Below are 16,287 nucleotides of genomic sequence, written 5' to 3' on the forward strand. Positions count from 1 at the left end.
AATCACCACAATATGGAAGGTAGCAGTCACATTTTAAGAAACTATCAAGCTCCTACGAGCAATACAAATTTACAGGCTGGAAAAGCAAAGAACCAGCAATAGCAATAAATTCCTCACATAAAAACAGAGGAGAGACTGAACTGTAGAGACTTAGAAATGTTGTAAAAGAAATCTAATATAGGTTTCCTGTTTCACCACTTTATGCTCCTCTATAAAAATTGTTCTAATAGAATTATGACAGCTGTTGCAGGTTTATTCTTCCCCGAAGAATTCTTCCCCTATTCTTCCCCTGGTTCTCTTACTACCCAATGCTAATATATTTTTGCCTGCCACAAACATCAGGGTGTTGAAAATCTGTTTCTTCCTACACCCTTCAGGGATTCTGACATTTTCCAGTTTTATTCCACTGTATCTTCTAACTCCCTTGAGGGCATGTCACCTGGACCTGCACAGTTCTTTTATGTACGTTATACATACATACACACAGAGGTATACGAAAGGAGTGTGTAGATGCACACACAAACACTCCTTTCACTTAGTTACCACTTTTAGTTTCTCTTTCTTCGTGACGTTTCCAACTATTAATGGATCCACTAAAAATTAGCTATATTTCTCCAATAGCCTTTTCAAATAACTCAAAAAATGCTAAAATCAAACTATATTAAATTTCACCTGCGTTTGAAGATTTATTCACATTTGTCATCCTGTAACGTTCTCTCTCAAACATACATCCTTCTTCCTCTAAAAACTTAGCTAACAAAATTAATATTCCCTTTATTTCCCTTCGTCATTTTACTTTGTTTTTGACCTTTTTATTATTATTCCTTAGCAGACAGATATAATAATACTTATTAATTATTGCTTTTCCTTTTTCTAATTAATTTCCTGTTTATCCCCATCTACCAATTCTTATTTTGACCTTAAGAACAACAAAACACTTCTACAGTTCTTTACTTATTTGCTTTTCTGTTCATCTCCTCATCTGTCATGTAATATTCACAGTCAATTAGATTCCTGTAGTTGTATTTAAAACGACCAAACAGTAACTAATCTGTCAAACAAAACTTCCAGTCCTTACATTTCTCTTGGAGTAGTCACACGTCAGAAAATACTACAATTTTGTACCCTTTTTTCCACTCTGTGGCTGATAGAACCCATTTGCTGAAATGAAATATCACTGCATGGCACAAGTTATGAGCTTTTTGGTTTGCTTTCAGTTCTTGAACACAGACCAAGTCTCTAACAGTAAGAGCTAGAAAGGGAGTGGATCTACTTTTAAACGCCGTGCAAACTGTGATTCAGTCAGAGTTTTTTTATGTAAGAAAATAAACACTTTGTAACTTTGTCTGTCTACTCAATCAGATGAACACACAATTCAGCATGTTATTTCCATTGCATACTGCAAAAGAGACAGCACCAAGTGATTTTGCAACTGTTCTCTAACTGGGTTTTTAATGACGACGCTATTTTTCTTCTAAAATTTTTTTGAGAACAGAAGCCAGCTTAAATGACAGAAACACCACAGTCATTTCCGCAGTATACAGCATAATACACAAAACAAATCTAATGACTAGCCAAATGCCTTTTTCATACAGTTCTGACACACGTTATCTGCAAAGAATAGAAGAGGTAGGAATCAGGAGACACGAAGTAGTATCGATATTGACACTATTTTCCCTGGACAGAGCTGTTTTCCTGTAAAATAATATACTGATGTTATTTTACAAAACGCACTACCACGATCTGCGTTTTAGAGGTGAACAAAGTGAATACAGAAAGTAGCCCAGCCAAGGTCACGTCATAGATAGATACAGAGGCTAGTGTCCAGAATGACAAACTATCCTGCTTCCCAATAAAATGTCTTGTTTCTGATAGAGCTACAAAAATTTCTAGAGCCTCTGTTATTACTTCAAACTTCTGCTCTGCTGCTTGCTTCTTGCTGCTGCTTAGAGTGCTGGATGCGAAACGATGGTGCCTATGAAATAAAAAGCTGATCCAGAGAGCTATATAATGTTGCCCTTCAACAAGGTTTAAGGATCTTTCCTGAACTTGGTTTCAAGTGTTCTGCTTACCTGAAACCTTCTGTATGACTTCATTTACTTCCTTCATGAACACTTTTTGCACAAATACTAAATGATTTAAAAGATCAGTTGTGAGATTATGTTCGAAGGAACCAACCTGCAGAAATATAAAATTTTAGAACAATATTGTAAAACAGTTACCATGCCTACGCTTTCAGAACAATGCATGTTTAGTTTTCAGGCATATCAGTCCAATTATATCGTTATTGGCATAAAAATGTTTTGTCTGGCAATTTTTCTGCTGTGAATGCCTATCAGAAAACTGAAAGGCATACATTATTATAAGAAAAAGTTTGTTCTCCTGCTTAAGTGTAGCTTAGACAATAAAATGCAGGACTTGATTACGGTTCATGGAAGTATGCGAAACGTTACTTAACTACAGATAGTAAATCATTATCAGAACAAAAAAGAAATGAGCTGTCAACCTTTAAAAGTGCATTATTCTAGTTACTGTAGATGAACAAGTTTACTGGTATCTTCAATGGTAAACTTATTATGTGTCCAATCTAATATTAAAGAATATTCCTAAGGAACTGAAGTCTGCCTAAGATTGCTTAAATTTGCCATTAAGATTTTTTTAAATAAAATTAAAATACAGGTATTTTCTAAAACTACTTGGCTTTTGCCTTTGCTAAGCAGCCCCTCCCTTTTGTTTTATTTGCTGAAAAAAATTCAAAGACCCTAAGGTCTTTCTTCAGCCAGGAAGTAACTCAAATGGGTTCAGCAAAGAGCAGCATCTAATTAAACTTCTCCCATAAAGATGCAGACATTAGAAGTCTCAATTACAAACATGCTAGACTATTTTTCTAACTAAAGAAATACAGTTCGTACAAAATCTCCACTTCTCCCAGGTTTCTTTTAAGCAGCATCACTTTTCTCTCTGTGAAAAGTAACTGTGGAAATTGGTACACGACTAGAACTTGCAAGTAGAACACTCTGCGTTGAACAGAAAAATTTATATAATTTATTAAGGTTATATACAGCTTCTCCTGTCTATGGGACTGTCTAATGAAGAAATAGAACAGTTAAAAAAAATTGTTTTAAAAATTTTCAGTATTTCTTTCTGCAAAATATACATTATCTGATGTGTTAGCAGAAGCTTTCAGTTTAAAATTACAGTTTATTTGAATCATCAGCATAATACATTTTTGTCTACTTCACTAACGAGAAATATTGCCCTTCAAAAAAGTTTCTAAACGTATCTTCCTTATTTATTTGTACAAAAAACATATTAGGAAAAATTTCTTTACTGAGAGAGTGGTCAAACATTGGAATAGGCTGCCCACGGAAGTGGTGGAGTCACTGTCACTGGAAGTGTTCAAAAAAATGTGTGGATGCGGCACTTGAGGACATGGTTTAGTGGGCATGGTGGTGTTGGGTTGATGGTTGGACTTGATGATCTCAAAGGTCTTTTCCAACCTTAATGATTCTGTGATATTCAAAATCCTCCGATATAGTGGTCTTGACTGTTTAGCACGTTGGTTGCTCAACAAACTAAGGGCTGAGGAAGTTCTATGTCACTGTCATGCTTTACAAATGCTATATTTGGATCAACCTGTAAACCTGAGAGTTCTGGAGTAGGCAGATAATTAAAACAATATGAAGATGCACATACAGAAATGTAACAGAATAGAAATAACAAGTTATCAAAGATGACTTCAACACCTACTTCAGCCACACAACGTAAGTAGTTCCCCTGTAAATAATAGCCTTGCTTAGCAGGTAGTTCATCTATGCTCCAAATTTGGTCTGAGTAAGTATCATGTTCTTCCATGATATATTTGCCTGACATAGTGACAGGAGGAAGGTTGAGACTTGCCGACGGGGGAATGGTTGACATATCAGTGGCAGAGACTTTTGAAGTGAAGCGCAATCTGTGACTTGGAAGCTCAAAATTAAATCTAGTTTGTGCACCTGTAAGAGGAAGACAGGGAAAGAAAAGGTATGAACTGGCAAAAGAATCTTTTATTTATCCTTAAATTCAACAATGCTTCTGGAATTAAAAAAACCTTTAAAATGTTATTGAAGTGCACAGACCTCTAGAGCTATACATATCCACCCACATGATTCTGTGTTTTCTTAATTTTTAAAGCAAATGAAGACTTCACTGTACTTAGATGGAGAAAAGAGTCATCCAACCAACCTCATCTGTACTGAGACTCTGTAAGAGTATTCTCAAGCAGCCTTACGAATCAGAATTCAGTTAATCAAGGATCATAAACTGATTTGAGCAGAGGGAAGCTATATATGAATGCATACATGTCTTCACCTGCTCTTGTATTCTGCTTCTAGCAAATGTGGATAACAACAGTGTAAATGCTCTGCATGGCCCCATCTGATTGAAGTCCACATTAAAAAAAATAAGCCAATAGCAACAGATTCAAACTTCTAGCTATCACTCAACAGAAACATCGAGTCCTCTTGGATGCTTCTAGCAAGGCCAAAGTAAAAGCCATAATGTTTTTAACATTTCAGGGAACCATTACCTGTCATTCCATGACTCCTCATTCTTCCCATCTTATATTCTGCCTTTAGAGAGGGCAAGAGCGCGGCTCCAATAGCTATACCATCTATCATGGCACTGAATTTAAGAACTATAGGCTTCTTTTCTAAGCCTTCTGGCAGCTGTGGAAATTCATTTGTTTCAACAGGTGTTTGATTAATACTTGTCGGAGTCTTTTCAGAGGGCAAAGGAGTTGCAACATCTTCTTTGGTAGGCTGGGGCCTATTTAACCAAGGCAAAGATCAGAAAATATTTTTGTTATTTTAACACGATCCGCGACTAGCCTGACTCTACCACGTATGTTCAAAGTAGCCCAAGCCCATAAACGGATCGCAACCAGCGGCGCTCAGAAGCGCCATGCAAGCAGCACTTACGCAGTTGATGGTTGCCTGATGAGATCCGAAATCTGCTTGGAAAGCTGGTGAGAACTGCGCACCATCATGCTGTGCAGCGTGGCAGGGTGCTGAGGAATGTTGATGCTGATGGCTCCAACTTTGACCACAGCAGCGTTGTTTGTTTTCAACCCTCTCTGGGCACTATACAGGGCCTGGGATTTGGCAATACTGCACTTCACAACAGTTCTAACAGAGAAGGAAATAGGATTTATTTGCACATCTTTCAAAACAGTCACAGTTTTATGTTAAAATGGGTTTTTAAGTGTTAGCTGAATTTGAAACCATTCACATAAGTGGTTTTGTTTATAAACTACATACACATTCCTTTGTCTTTCACTTTACACACACAGATGCACTACATGCCACAAACAACTCCACTACATTTAAGAGAACTACAAGTCATGCATTGCAATAATACCTGTTGAACTGTTATTCTTGCATAACGTAAGATGATTTGAGTTTATACACAGTAGGCTACACATACACAGACAGATTTTCACACACAGAAACAAATAAGAGCCTTCCATTTCAACCCCTTTTCAGGAATAATCTTGAATCATCCTTTTCATAAGAACACTTAGTAAAATCTGATTTTAGCATCCAAAAAGGTCAATGGAGCTCACTTAGCAATAAATACACTGCAAGTGATAAATGGGTTTGTGAACTAATAGCTGACATTTAATTGACACATACTATTCCAAAATATGAAGTCTAAACTTTATTATAATACTAAGGAGGATATGGTTCACAATGGTTACCCAAGATAAAACTACAACTGCACAAAGCTGACAGTTTTTGATGTCCAAATGAAATTTTGGCATATCAGAATTTACTAAGCTCCTATTAAAACAGATACATGGGGTAACGCAATAATGTTTCTCATCTAAGGTCAGTTACTGGAGGGTTACCCAATGGCAGTATATTATGTAGCCAGCACAGAATATTACAGCCTCAAAGACATACAGCTGTGAAGGTGCAGTACATTAGCGAAAGTGTCTGGAAAACGTCAGTCAAAGTTTCTCAAATACTAAATTTTAAGGAGCGTAACTAAAATACTTTTTGTATCAGGATTTAAATCGTTCTGTAGACAGATTGATTTCATGGTGAAAGCTACAATATTCTATGCATTCTACTCCCTAAGCAATGTTTCTTCTGTGAAGCCCTAACACAGGGCTCCTTATTCTGATCTTAAAATATCAGCTAGCCCAAAGCATCCCAGGTGTGGAAATAAAAAAGGACATCATCCTTCTGCTTATAATGAAGAAGTACACAGCACTGTAAAGCAAACACAGGCCTAGCAACAGCAGATTAGTTTACTGAAGCTCTAGAAACATTTTCAGATTTTCACAGCTATGCAAGAGCTACACGTGACCTAAAGTGGTTATGGATTAATACTTTAGGGTAGACCGTCAAGTAGAAATGATTTCAAAATATTTGAATAATTTACACAAATATGAAGGAGGAAACAAATCTTAATTCACAGGTATTTTCAGAAAAATATTATACAAATAAACACTGCTTAAGAAAAGGGCAGACATTTTAATCCACCTCTTAAAGAAAAAAAATCACAATTATTTCTCTGTTGATGTTTGCTTACTTCCTACTCTCTTTCTGTTACCATTCTGACTGAATTATTGTGAAGCCAATCAAGAATACATTTTTCCCCCATCTATAACACGAAATACTACTATATTAGCTATTGAAGCATCACAAGAACAACTTTCAACTTAAGGGAAGCTGCAAGATCTCTTCCTGACCCGTACCAGACAGACAGTCTACTCGTAACCTATCTTTGCGTAGAAGTTAAAAGTAAAAGTAGCTGGAGTTAAAGTCTGTACCGCATTTACAATCAATTGCAAACATGGGAATTCATACCATTTCAAGCACTTCCTTAATTTAAAAAAAAAAAATTACACCAATATAGCTGTCGCAGGAGCATCAGATTTCAGCAAGATTAACTGTGCTTCTCTGCTAAGGTATTTCCCTATTTCATGCAGCGAATGAATTTCACTGTCACTTGTCTGGTCTATAAAAAGCCTGCTTCCACATATTATATATCTGCAGTTTGCTTACCTATGTTGATATGCCTATAACAGATCTGTTTGAGTATTATTAAAATCACTAATCGATATTTAAGTAATGGATTCAGAAGTAATTCTACATTCTACTCATTTCAATTTCATAAATAATCACCCCCCAGGCAAACTTGTGAAAAAAGTCTTAGTCTCACTACAGAACTGGCTACAAGGACATCACTCAACCTAACAGATTTTCAGGAACGTTAGAAAAAGGGGTGGGAAAAAATGTCAGCAAGAGGTGTGTAACACACAGGAACTACCACACTGAGTCAGATGAAAATTCAGGCAGTAGCAGATACTTGGGGTGTAAATAGAGCGATCCCTCCCGTAATTCCAGCCATCAGGGGTTTTCTTTTTGAGCCGGAGGCTGTATTGGTTCATGACTCACCACCAGACCTATCCTTCATAGATTTGTCCAGTCCTTTTCATCATTTATGCTTTTGTTGACCACAACATATAGCAATTAATTCAACTGTTCAATGATGCACTATGCAAAAAAAGTACTTTCTTTTGCTGGTTTAACATTGCTACCAGACAAAAAGGAATAAAAAACCTGAGTAACTGCTTATCTATTTTCTTCACATCACTTGCAGCTTTACAGTCCATCACCTCTCTTTCCAGAGGCATAAGGACTTTTTAAAGTTAATCCTGTATTATCACAACACAGAATATACACAACTGCCATAACAAACAGCAGTTGTACTAAATCCTTCTGAAAGATATGCACTGGTGGCTAAAGCAGCAAAAGAAATCTATGCTCAGAATACTGCTTTGGGATTTAAAAAAAGAAAAAGGAGAAAAAAAAACCCACAAAAGACCCTCACAATCTTTGGCTACGTAAGTTTTCTTCTCAGAGTGCTGCAGGGTCATTGTGTAACAGGGCTTCTAGGTTGCCAGTGTACCATTTCCCACCTTGACCACTACTCCAGTGAGACCCTCTGGACTTTAGCATCAGGAAGCAAGAAAGCAACTAGACAGAAAACATTGCACCTTTTGTGAGAGAGAAGACCTACATTCACACATACGGACCTGGGGGACATGAAGAAGGTCACCTTCATTAGCACTGGATGCATAGGCATAGTTTTAAGGAAAACATTTTGTGTTAGAGTAACCTGGTCAGCATGCCTAGTAATTAAACCCAGCAGAGAGGTAAAAAAAGGACAAAAAGAATAGTCCTATTCATGCTGAAATCACAACAGGTACTATCACTCCAAGCACAGCAGTTCCTTACCAAGTTCAAAGCAAATCTAAGCTGTCTGATCCTTGACATTTATCAGCACGATTTCACCTCATTAAAATAAACACAAAAGCAGATCTAAAGAACTTAACAGCCAGTGAAACCATTCTAGCATTACAGTAGTGACTGTATAGTGTAGTATCTGCCCCTAAAGCTAGATTGTTAACATTTACAAGGGCTTTTTTTGACAGGTATTTAGCAGCCTACATTAAAAGCTTATCTAGGTAATATTAGATGTTAAACTAAAATGTATTCAAGCAACATCTGCCTACACAGTCACACACAGTAGGAATGCAGCTATTAGCTACACAACACAGAGTTAATTGCAAGACTATTGAACATAATAATATGACATACAGAAACTCTTGTTTGGCTGTGCTTGTAGGAGATGTAGGAAAATCCTCCAGTCTACAGATGAAGATTGAAGAGAAAGCAAGAAAAACAAAAACAAAGCAAATAAAGAATAAACATTCATGCAAAATTAGTCAGTTAATTACTTGTAACCCACAATACGACACTTACTTTCAAATTTACCGAGTTGAAGGTTTTGGTTTTGTTCAGGTTTGTTGCTTGCCATTGTGGTTGTTAAAGATTTATCATTATTTCCCCCCCTTTCCTTTTGTACCCTCCCTATATGGAAGCTCAGTAAGATTATGACATAAAACAGAAATGAAGAACCTCAGTCGCCTTCAGAAACCCTACATGGCTGTCAGATTAGACCTTTTATTTATCCCTCTGAAACACGCTTATTGGAAGCAATTTAGCTGGGGACATTAATAAAATTCCCTATGTTTTAAGGTCTATATTGCATCATCCAAACTAAACAGGAATTAAAAAGAGAGACTCAAGTCACCTTATTTAGCCCCTTTTCTACAACATTAATTCTAAAACCAGATCACATACTGAGGCTTACACAGCTAAAGCTCAAACTGCGTGAAGGTGATCTACGTTACAAATAGCTGTAGTTCAACTGCTGTTCTGCAACTCAAACAGAAAGAAGTTCAGCTGGAAACAAAGAAAAACATGCATGCCCTTTCTGAGTTTGTGAACCTGGCCAAAAAAAACCAACAAAAACCCAAACCAATGTGGATGCTGAGCAAGAGGTTCATGCATGAAAAGTGATTCTCCCCCCTACCCCTGCAAAGTTGTGTCAGTATATAAAGGGAGGAGACTGGATGTTAAAACTGTAAAAATAACAGAAAGAATCATGCATCACAGGAGTTCAAAAAGATATCTATTAAAGAAACCATATAGATCTTAAATGGGAATAATCAGCATCAATAGGTTAAATACTCCCTAAAAATCTGCTATGGTTTAGTGGAACCTTTAAGCTACAAAAAGCAATTAGAAGCATAAGAGAAACAACACACACGATGTGATAAAGTTTCCATGTGTACACCACATGGAATAAAATTAGTGCAGAAAGCCATGATTACATGAAATTTAATTTCTTTCTTTTTACAAGAGGACCTGTCACCTATGATTTTTTTAGTCAAGTCACTTAACCCATTTACACACTGTGATCCTACAATCAGTTCTGAACTTACTAATATCTTTTACTAGGAAGAGAAAGGAACAAGAGTATTAATATTCACGTAACTATGGCTGAGACTTGTGTGATTGAGTGCCCTACACTGAAACCTACTAATATCTTCACCATATTCCTTCTCATCTTACTCAGATATGCCTTTCATAGAAAAACCTCCTGTCAATGGGCACATGCAATTAGCTTTACAAGTCAAACTCAAGCCCAACGCTCCAACAGCCGCATGGCTGCCACCAAACTCTATGACTTCATGGATTCTACGTAAATACAGACCATCAATGCTTTCTCCATATTAAGCTACACACCTTTAGTGTCACAAAACTGATACCACTTCTAAGCAGTTGAACAATTTTAAATTGTCAGGCTTCATACTTACTGGATATTTGGGGTAATTCCCTCCAGCAGGACAATATTGACACCTCCTATGTGAGCAGTAGCACATGTCTCAGTCATCTTTTGATGTAGTACATCTTTAAGAAAAAAAATACTTAACAACATTTCATTCAGTAAAATACTTCCAGGTATGCCTATTGCTTTCAAAAATATAGTAGCTGGAAAATAACTGAAAAATTACAGTTTTAGTAGTAACATTAAATAATATCAAATTTAAATTGTGACAAGAGGAAAGCTTTAGAAAATGAAAAGAGTGACTATCTTAAAAAAGAATTTCCTTCATGGCGTTTTCTAAAAATCTTGCATCCTCTTAAAATCTTTCAGCATCCTAGTAATAGTTTTTAAAAGAATTTTTTGAACGTTGTACTATCCACACACAGACATAATGTACATCTATTTACAAAGGAAATGTATTAGACATCCACATACGTACACACTGGTATATGTGCACACACAAACATGTAAAGCTGCCGTTGAATTTAATTACAGAGTACATTTCAGCTTATCCCACCTTTCATTTTTTCTTTCAGGGTGAAACTGCCGTGGATTCTCTTCAGTTCAGATTCCATCGTTAGACCGCCAATGTCTGCCTCCAGGTGGGTTCGGTTCACCATGCCTATTCCAAAGACGATGAGAGTCACGTGCTGTGGCTCCGAAGTCACCAGGCTGCGCTTCCTCTGCGTGTCTCTGCCATTATCCTGTTCATTCTCAAACACCACTCTACAAGCAGGTTCGGTTGGGCTTCGAACACCTACAGGAATACAAAGGAGTTATTTAAGGATACTTTACAAGAAATCCTTGGCATACCCAATTTATATTTGTATTTGAAACCAAGGATCATGTATCTTGCACATCAAGCAAACTCTTTAGGCAAATTATCTGTGCTTCCACTCTAACAACATTGCAACTGAACCAAATCCAAGACAAAATGGGGACAATAATGAGTGATGTGATTTCATTATTGCTCATAGACATATTCTTATGTATGTTATATAAATATTCATATTTATGTGATTTTATTGTTATACAATACAAATGCTCTGACAGTTTCCAGTTGTCCTGTTTCTTTTTTGATCATTTCACAGCAAAAGGTTCTTTAGTAATTTAGTTTTGGATGAAGAAGTTTTCCTTTTCAACACACAGACCACAAAAACAACGTAAGAAAATTTGCATTTTGTGCCGATATCATAGCTATGGATAGATACCCTATGCATGAAAGATACACCACTCTGTTTAACAGAAGGTCTCATTTGACACTTTCTTGGTTTCTCATTCTTTAGTTAAAAAAAGTCCAAAGAAAATATGCCTAGCTAGGATCCCCTGCGTATTTACATATTTAAGTTCACCAACCAAAAAAAATGATGCTAAGTCAGCTCTCAGATTTACTCTGCTGTGCTAAAATACGCCGGAAACAGAGAGCAATGATCACTCCAGATCTCAAAGCTCTGGGTGAAATTATGGCCCGAACACCTGTAATCTTTGCTGGACTTTACCAAAATCAGTATTTCCCCTTTTCTTCTCTCAAAGATAGGTTCACAGGTGATTTTTTGCTCAGACATTCCCAGGGCAGAAATGATATCCCTCGGGATTGCTTTAGGTATGCTCTTACATATTTTCACAGAATAATAATATACAGCATTGCCATTAGCCACTTGAAAACAGCACCAACCAAAATAGCACAACCAATTTGTTCACCAATTGAAGAACAAACTCAATCCACTCTGTACACAACTAACCAGAAAAAGTTAACTTTTTAACACAGTCCCACACCCAATGCAAATCCAGATTAACAGAGCTGCACAAGAATATCAAGGGACTGAATTTAAAACTAATCATTTAACACATATTTGACTAAGTCTAGGATTGAAAGAATCAGAGCACGAAAATAATTTTTTCTTTTGTACACCATCTTGGTCAACTAATTACAAGATCCTCCCAATCCTCACCACTTGCCCCTCTGATCGAAGTTAAAGGGGGGGGGAGGAACTTTCAAAACCACCTTACAATCAAGCTTCAGAAAAATACACTTGAGCAAAAGCACACACTCTCAGTTATCTGGATTCATGAACTAGCTTACCTGTTGGCCCAAAAGTTTCAGAAGACTTTTCTAAAATCCCAGTCGGATCAGAAATGAGTGAATAGAAGTTCAATAGTTTGTACATATTTTGCCAGCACTCAGCAGAAGGTTCACTCTGTTCTGACACGGTAATAGAGTCAGAGTCGTCCATATGAATAGTCATGTGGTCAACGACATCTTTTGAACCTTTCCTGGACACTTTAGAAGTTCTTCTTTCTGACCTCCCCAAGGAATTCTTGTTTCGAGACTCTTTTTTATTGTTCTCATTGTTTGTTCGTTTGTTCTTGGTGTTATTCACTCTGTTACCTCCATTAAGACTTCCTCGAGAGCTTCGGCTGAAATCAGAAGAGCGGAAGTCTCTGTGTTTGCGGGTTTTAAAAGTAGGTGTCGGAGAGGCTGATCCAGCTGTGTATCTGCTAAGTTTGATGTCCGTCTGCGTGGCTTTGATATCATCAATCATTGTACTGAACTGATGAATGAGACGAACCAGGGCCATATCTACGTGCTGGCTTATGGACTGGCAAGAAATTGTAAAATTACAGTGAAAAGTATTATAATAGCGTTTATTCAAGTCATGAAAAGAAAGGGCATTGGTGGAGTTATGAGGTGTGCACATGGATTTCTCCATTACAACAGCACTAATACTGAAAGTTTCCAACATCAAAGCTGGTTTGAACTCAAGAGGAGGAAGATTCACAGCTCCTTGCCTAAGGAAAGAGAAGGTACAAGTTACTGCTTTATTTCTTTTTATGGGAGTCAAATACTTTTTACACAGTGGTATATCTCATTTACTGAATCCAACCTTTTATTTCCTTCAGGATATTGTCTTCTTATCATAGTTCTAAATATCAAAAATTAACTCTTATACTTTCATTCTATGTGCTACTAATGTAGTAATCATTCAGTTCAATGTAAACTTAGTTTGGCATGCAATCTGTCCATCATAGCCTAAAGCTTTGCCCAAAATCGGCAGGGGAAAGATTCAGCATTTACACTGAAAGTAACAACCTCATTTACAGGATTAATTACAAAACAGCATTTAAGAGCCTCTCAAATTTCCCCCACTATTATGCCCACCAGCTCTCCTTTCCCCCATCTCCAATTTTCAAAAGTAGCTGAGGTTTAAATACTTAAAAAGTTTCCAAACCCTTCCACAGGAAGAGGAAAAAAAAAAAATAATTATATTCTAACAGGAAGAGAAAACAGATAAGATTAAAAGAATAAAGGACTGATCCTTATTCTATGGAAGTGCTTTGGAATTCTATGTCTTCACAGGAAAAACCAATATTGTTTTTTTTAAATACCTCACAACATACCTTCGAGCTCGTTTGCTTTTTCTTTCCTTTGCTGTATCTGAATCAACAATATCTGCTCTTAGGCAGTCCAAAGTGCCTGAGAATGAAAGGTACTCTCCAAAGTACATTCTGTAGCAGAGTGGCATTGCATCCTGAGACTGAATTCCCGTGTAACTTAGAAGAGGTTTGAAAACCACCTGCAAAACAAAACCCACTGATTTACTGTTTCTTGTTTAGATTATTTCTATATCCTTGCTCCATCATTAGTTGAGCTACAATATTTACAATGTCAGCTACATAATATAGAACATTTTAAAGTTTTATTGACTGTAAAACAGAAAAGAAGGGAGATTAAAAAGGAGAAGGCTTATGGACTTTTTGAGTAAAAAGACTGACTATGCAGCAAGCTAGCATTAAATGCTTAGCTACGGGAGCAAGGTTTCTTCGTGTTCCCTCCAGTAAAACATATTCTGGCGAACTGGGCTAGTCTCATAAATGCTCCAATGTGTTCTCTGAAGTTGTAAAACACTGCTCTATTAATCACCATTCATAAAGCTTGTTGTGGGACACCTCAGAGGGTTCTTGAGCCCTTTGTCTTTGCATAGGAATGCATAAGAAACATGTACAAAAAACAGGGTAACATTTTCATCATTGTAAGATTTTGTTTTGTTTTGTTTTTAAGTAATAACTACTTTTTCCCTACGGAACTCCAAAATACATCAGCAAGCCACACCTACCTGTGCATCTGCTAGCTGGACAGCAGGAAACCCCTGGTTACCCTCTTCTACACCTGCAATATCATCCTGACTGGTGCTGCGCTGTGAGTGTGTGCCATCCAGGGTGTTCTGGTCACTAGACAAAACTGTGTTGAAGTCTGAAGCAGAGGGTATAGTAGGAAGATTGGGTGCCACACCTAGAAAATAAATACCCATGGAACACTAACACGACAGCAAATTTTACCACCACCAGCTCTGTGAATTTGGCAAGATTAATTATATCTTAATTAATTCTATATTAATTATATAGAAACACATGCCATACACGTAGAAAGTCAGGGCCCTTGTCAGGTCTGTAACCTCACAAAAGTGTCATTCAGGATTAACAAACAGCCTGATATTGCTGAGACAGGTAATAGAGATAGTCCAACACTATTTGGAAAGCAGAAACATCTACTCCTTTTTGCCCTCCTTCCCAATGCCTTTTGACTGTATGCATTCTACAGGGTACTTAACTCCTGCTTAAACATCTAAGTCCTGTATTTTGCGAACGTGAGCTTGTGAACAAACTGTTACAGTTTCAGCAGGGAAAAAACACAGCTTTTATGAAAAAAATAAATTGAAAGCTATACTTGTACCCTGTGATTCTTTTTGCGGAGAAACACATTCCAGTTTACAGAGGAGCCACACCAGTTAAGCAGTAGGTACAGCACAAAGATGTTTTCTGGGATCAGACTATTTGTTCAGTATTAAAAACAAATCAAAACAAGTTATTGTTGCCCAACATTAATACATTACAGTTGAAAGACTGTTAATAGAAGAAGCATTCAAATTTAGTGTTGGTGAAAATGAAAATGAAGATACACATATTTGAGGATTATGAATGATAGCAGGCTTACAAGAATAAATAAGCTGCAATAAGTTGTTACTTATGTGTTTCTTTAACACACCTAAGTCGTTCAGTAATGGATCTTTTCTTTTCCCCGTTCCCATACACCAAAGAAGAAGAATGCTGCTCTCAAAATAGATGTTTATGTCTAGTCTCAAAATTGAACTGAGAAAGAGCAAGGATTCAAATTACAAATTACTTCATTACAATAACAGCATATGCAAATTAGATTAAAAGTAACTAACAAAATCCAAGGACCTCTGCAACTGAGGACGATTTTATGGCTTAGCTTTTGGCAGCCACACATGTTTTTGGAAGCTACATTTACAGTTCCAAATGTAAGGGAAAGCTAAATTTTTGGAGGTAGTGGTGAGGGAAATGAAAACAACAGTTTTACCTAAGTCACATTTGTTCATTTTCTGGCTTGCTGAGAAGTCCCACAAGTAGTATTTACGTCTGTTGAACTTAAATCCCTTGCTCAATCTTTTTGCTGAAAGAACGTGGTAAACACAGGAACAGCCAACCCAGAATCATCTCTTAAATTCGGCTGTAATTAGCAATACCTGTTGGAAGACTATTGTGTCCAGATTTGGTGGCTGGACTTTCTTGTACCACACTTCCTCTGTTGCCCACAGCATTGGACATCCAGTTATAGAAACTCACAGAAGATGGTTCAGACAGCAAAGGATGTTCAGATAACATGTCTGTGGCCACAGTATTTCCTATACAGACAAATCAGAAGCTTTAGTGTTTGTTGTATCAAAGTCAGCAAAAACCAGGAACACAGCATAATTTTACTGCCAATACATATTTACTATTAAAATAAGCCTAATCCTCAAGGTTTATTCCAGTAAATTATGTGTCAAGCAGCACTACAGGTGCTACCATAGAAGTTATACTATGACACTAATGGATGTTGCACTACAAGTATCTTTGCATTTGTCCATCTCTACCACTAATTAGAGGAAAGGAGTCATTAAGAAACCAAAATACCTTTTTTTCTGAATAATATTTCATTCCCTGACAGCAATGGAGAGAGGTTTTAGAGAAAATGCATTGTCAAATTTATCTGTTTTT

The 16,287-nt window shown here is 36.9% G+C and overlaps 1 protein-coding gene across 1 annotated transcript in view; it reads right to left on the reverse strand.

The window, feature by feature from the left end:
- Positions 1 to 16,287, reverse strand: part of KIAA1109 (KIAA1109 ortholog) — a gene marked incomplete at its 3' end in the record, with an annotated part of 85,913 nt that overhangs the window by 3,571 nt on the left and 66,055 nt on the right. Inside the window, exons 42-52 of the mRNA XM_010294702.1 lie at positions 15,774 to 15,932; positions 14,343 to 14,518; positions 13,627 to 13,802; positions 12,311 to 13,017; positions 10,745 to 10,984; positions 10,217 to 10,310; positions 8,652 to 8,702; positions 4,959 to 5,165; positions 4,568 to 4,806; positions 3,751 to 3,995; positions 2,073 to 2,178 (exon numbers count right to left, since the gene is read on the reverse strand). Of these exons, the coding sequence (XP_010293004.1) occupies positions 2,073 to 2,178; positions 3,751 to 3,995; positions 4,568 to 4,806; positions 4,959 to 5,165; positions 8,652 to 8,702; positions 10,217 to 10,310; positions 10,745 to 10,984; positions 12,311 to 13,017; positions 13,627 to 13,802; positions 14,343 to 14,518; positions 15,774 to 15,932 (2,400 nt within the window). The remainder of the gene's footprint in view (positions 1 to 2,072; positions 2,179 to 3,750; positions 3,996 to 4,567; positions 4,807 to 4,958; positions 5,166 to 8,651; positions 8,703 to 10,216; positions 10,311 to 10,744; positions 10,985 to 12,310; positions 13,018 to 13,626; positions 13,803 to 14,342; positions 14,519 to 15,773; positions 15,933 to 16,287) is intronic.

This window comes from Phaethon lepturus, unplaced genomic scaffold (genome assembly GCF_000687285.1).
Source record: "Phaethon lepturus isolate BGI_N335 unplaced genomic scaffold, ASM68728v1 scaffold3089, whole genome shotgun sequence".
NCBI classification, from domain to species: Eukaryota; Metazoa; Chordata; class Aves; order Phaethontiformes; family Phaethontidae; genus Phaethon; species Phaethon lepturus.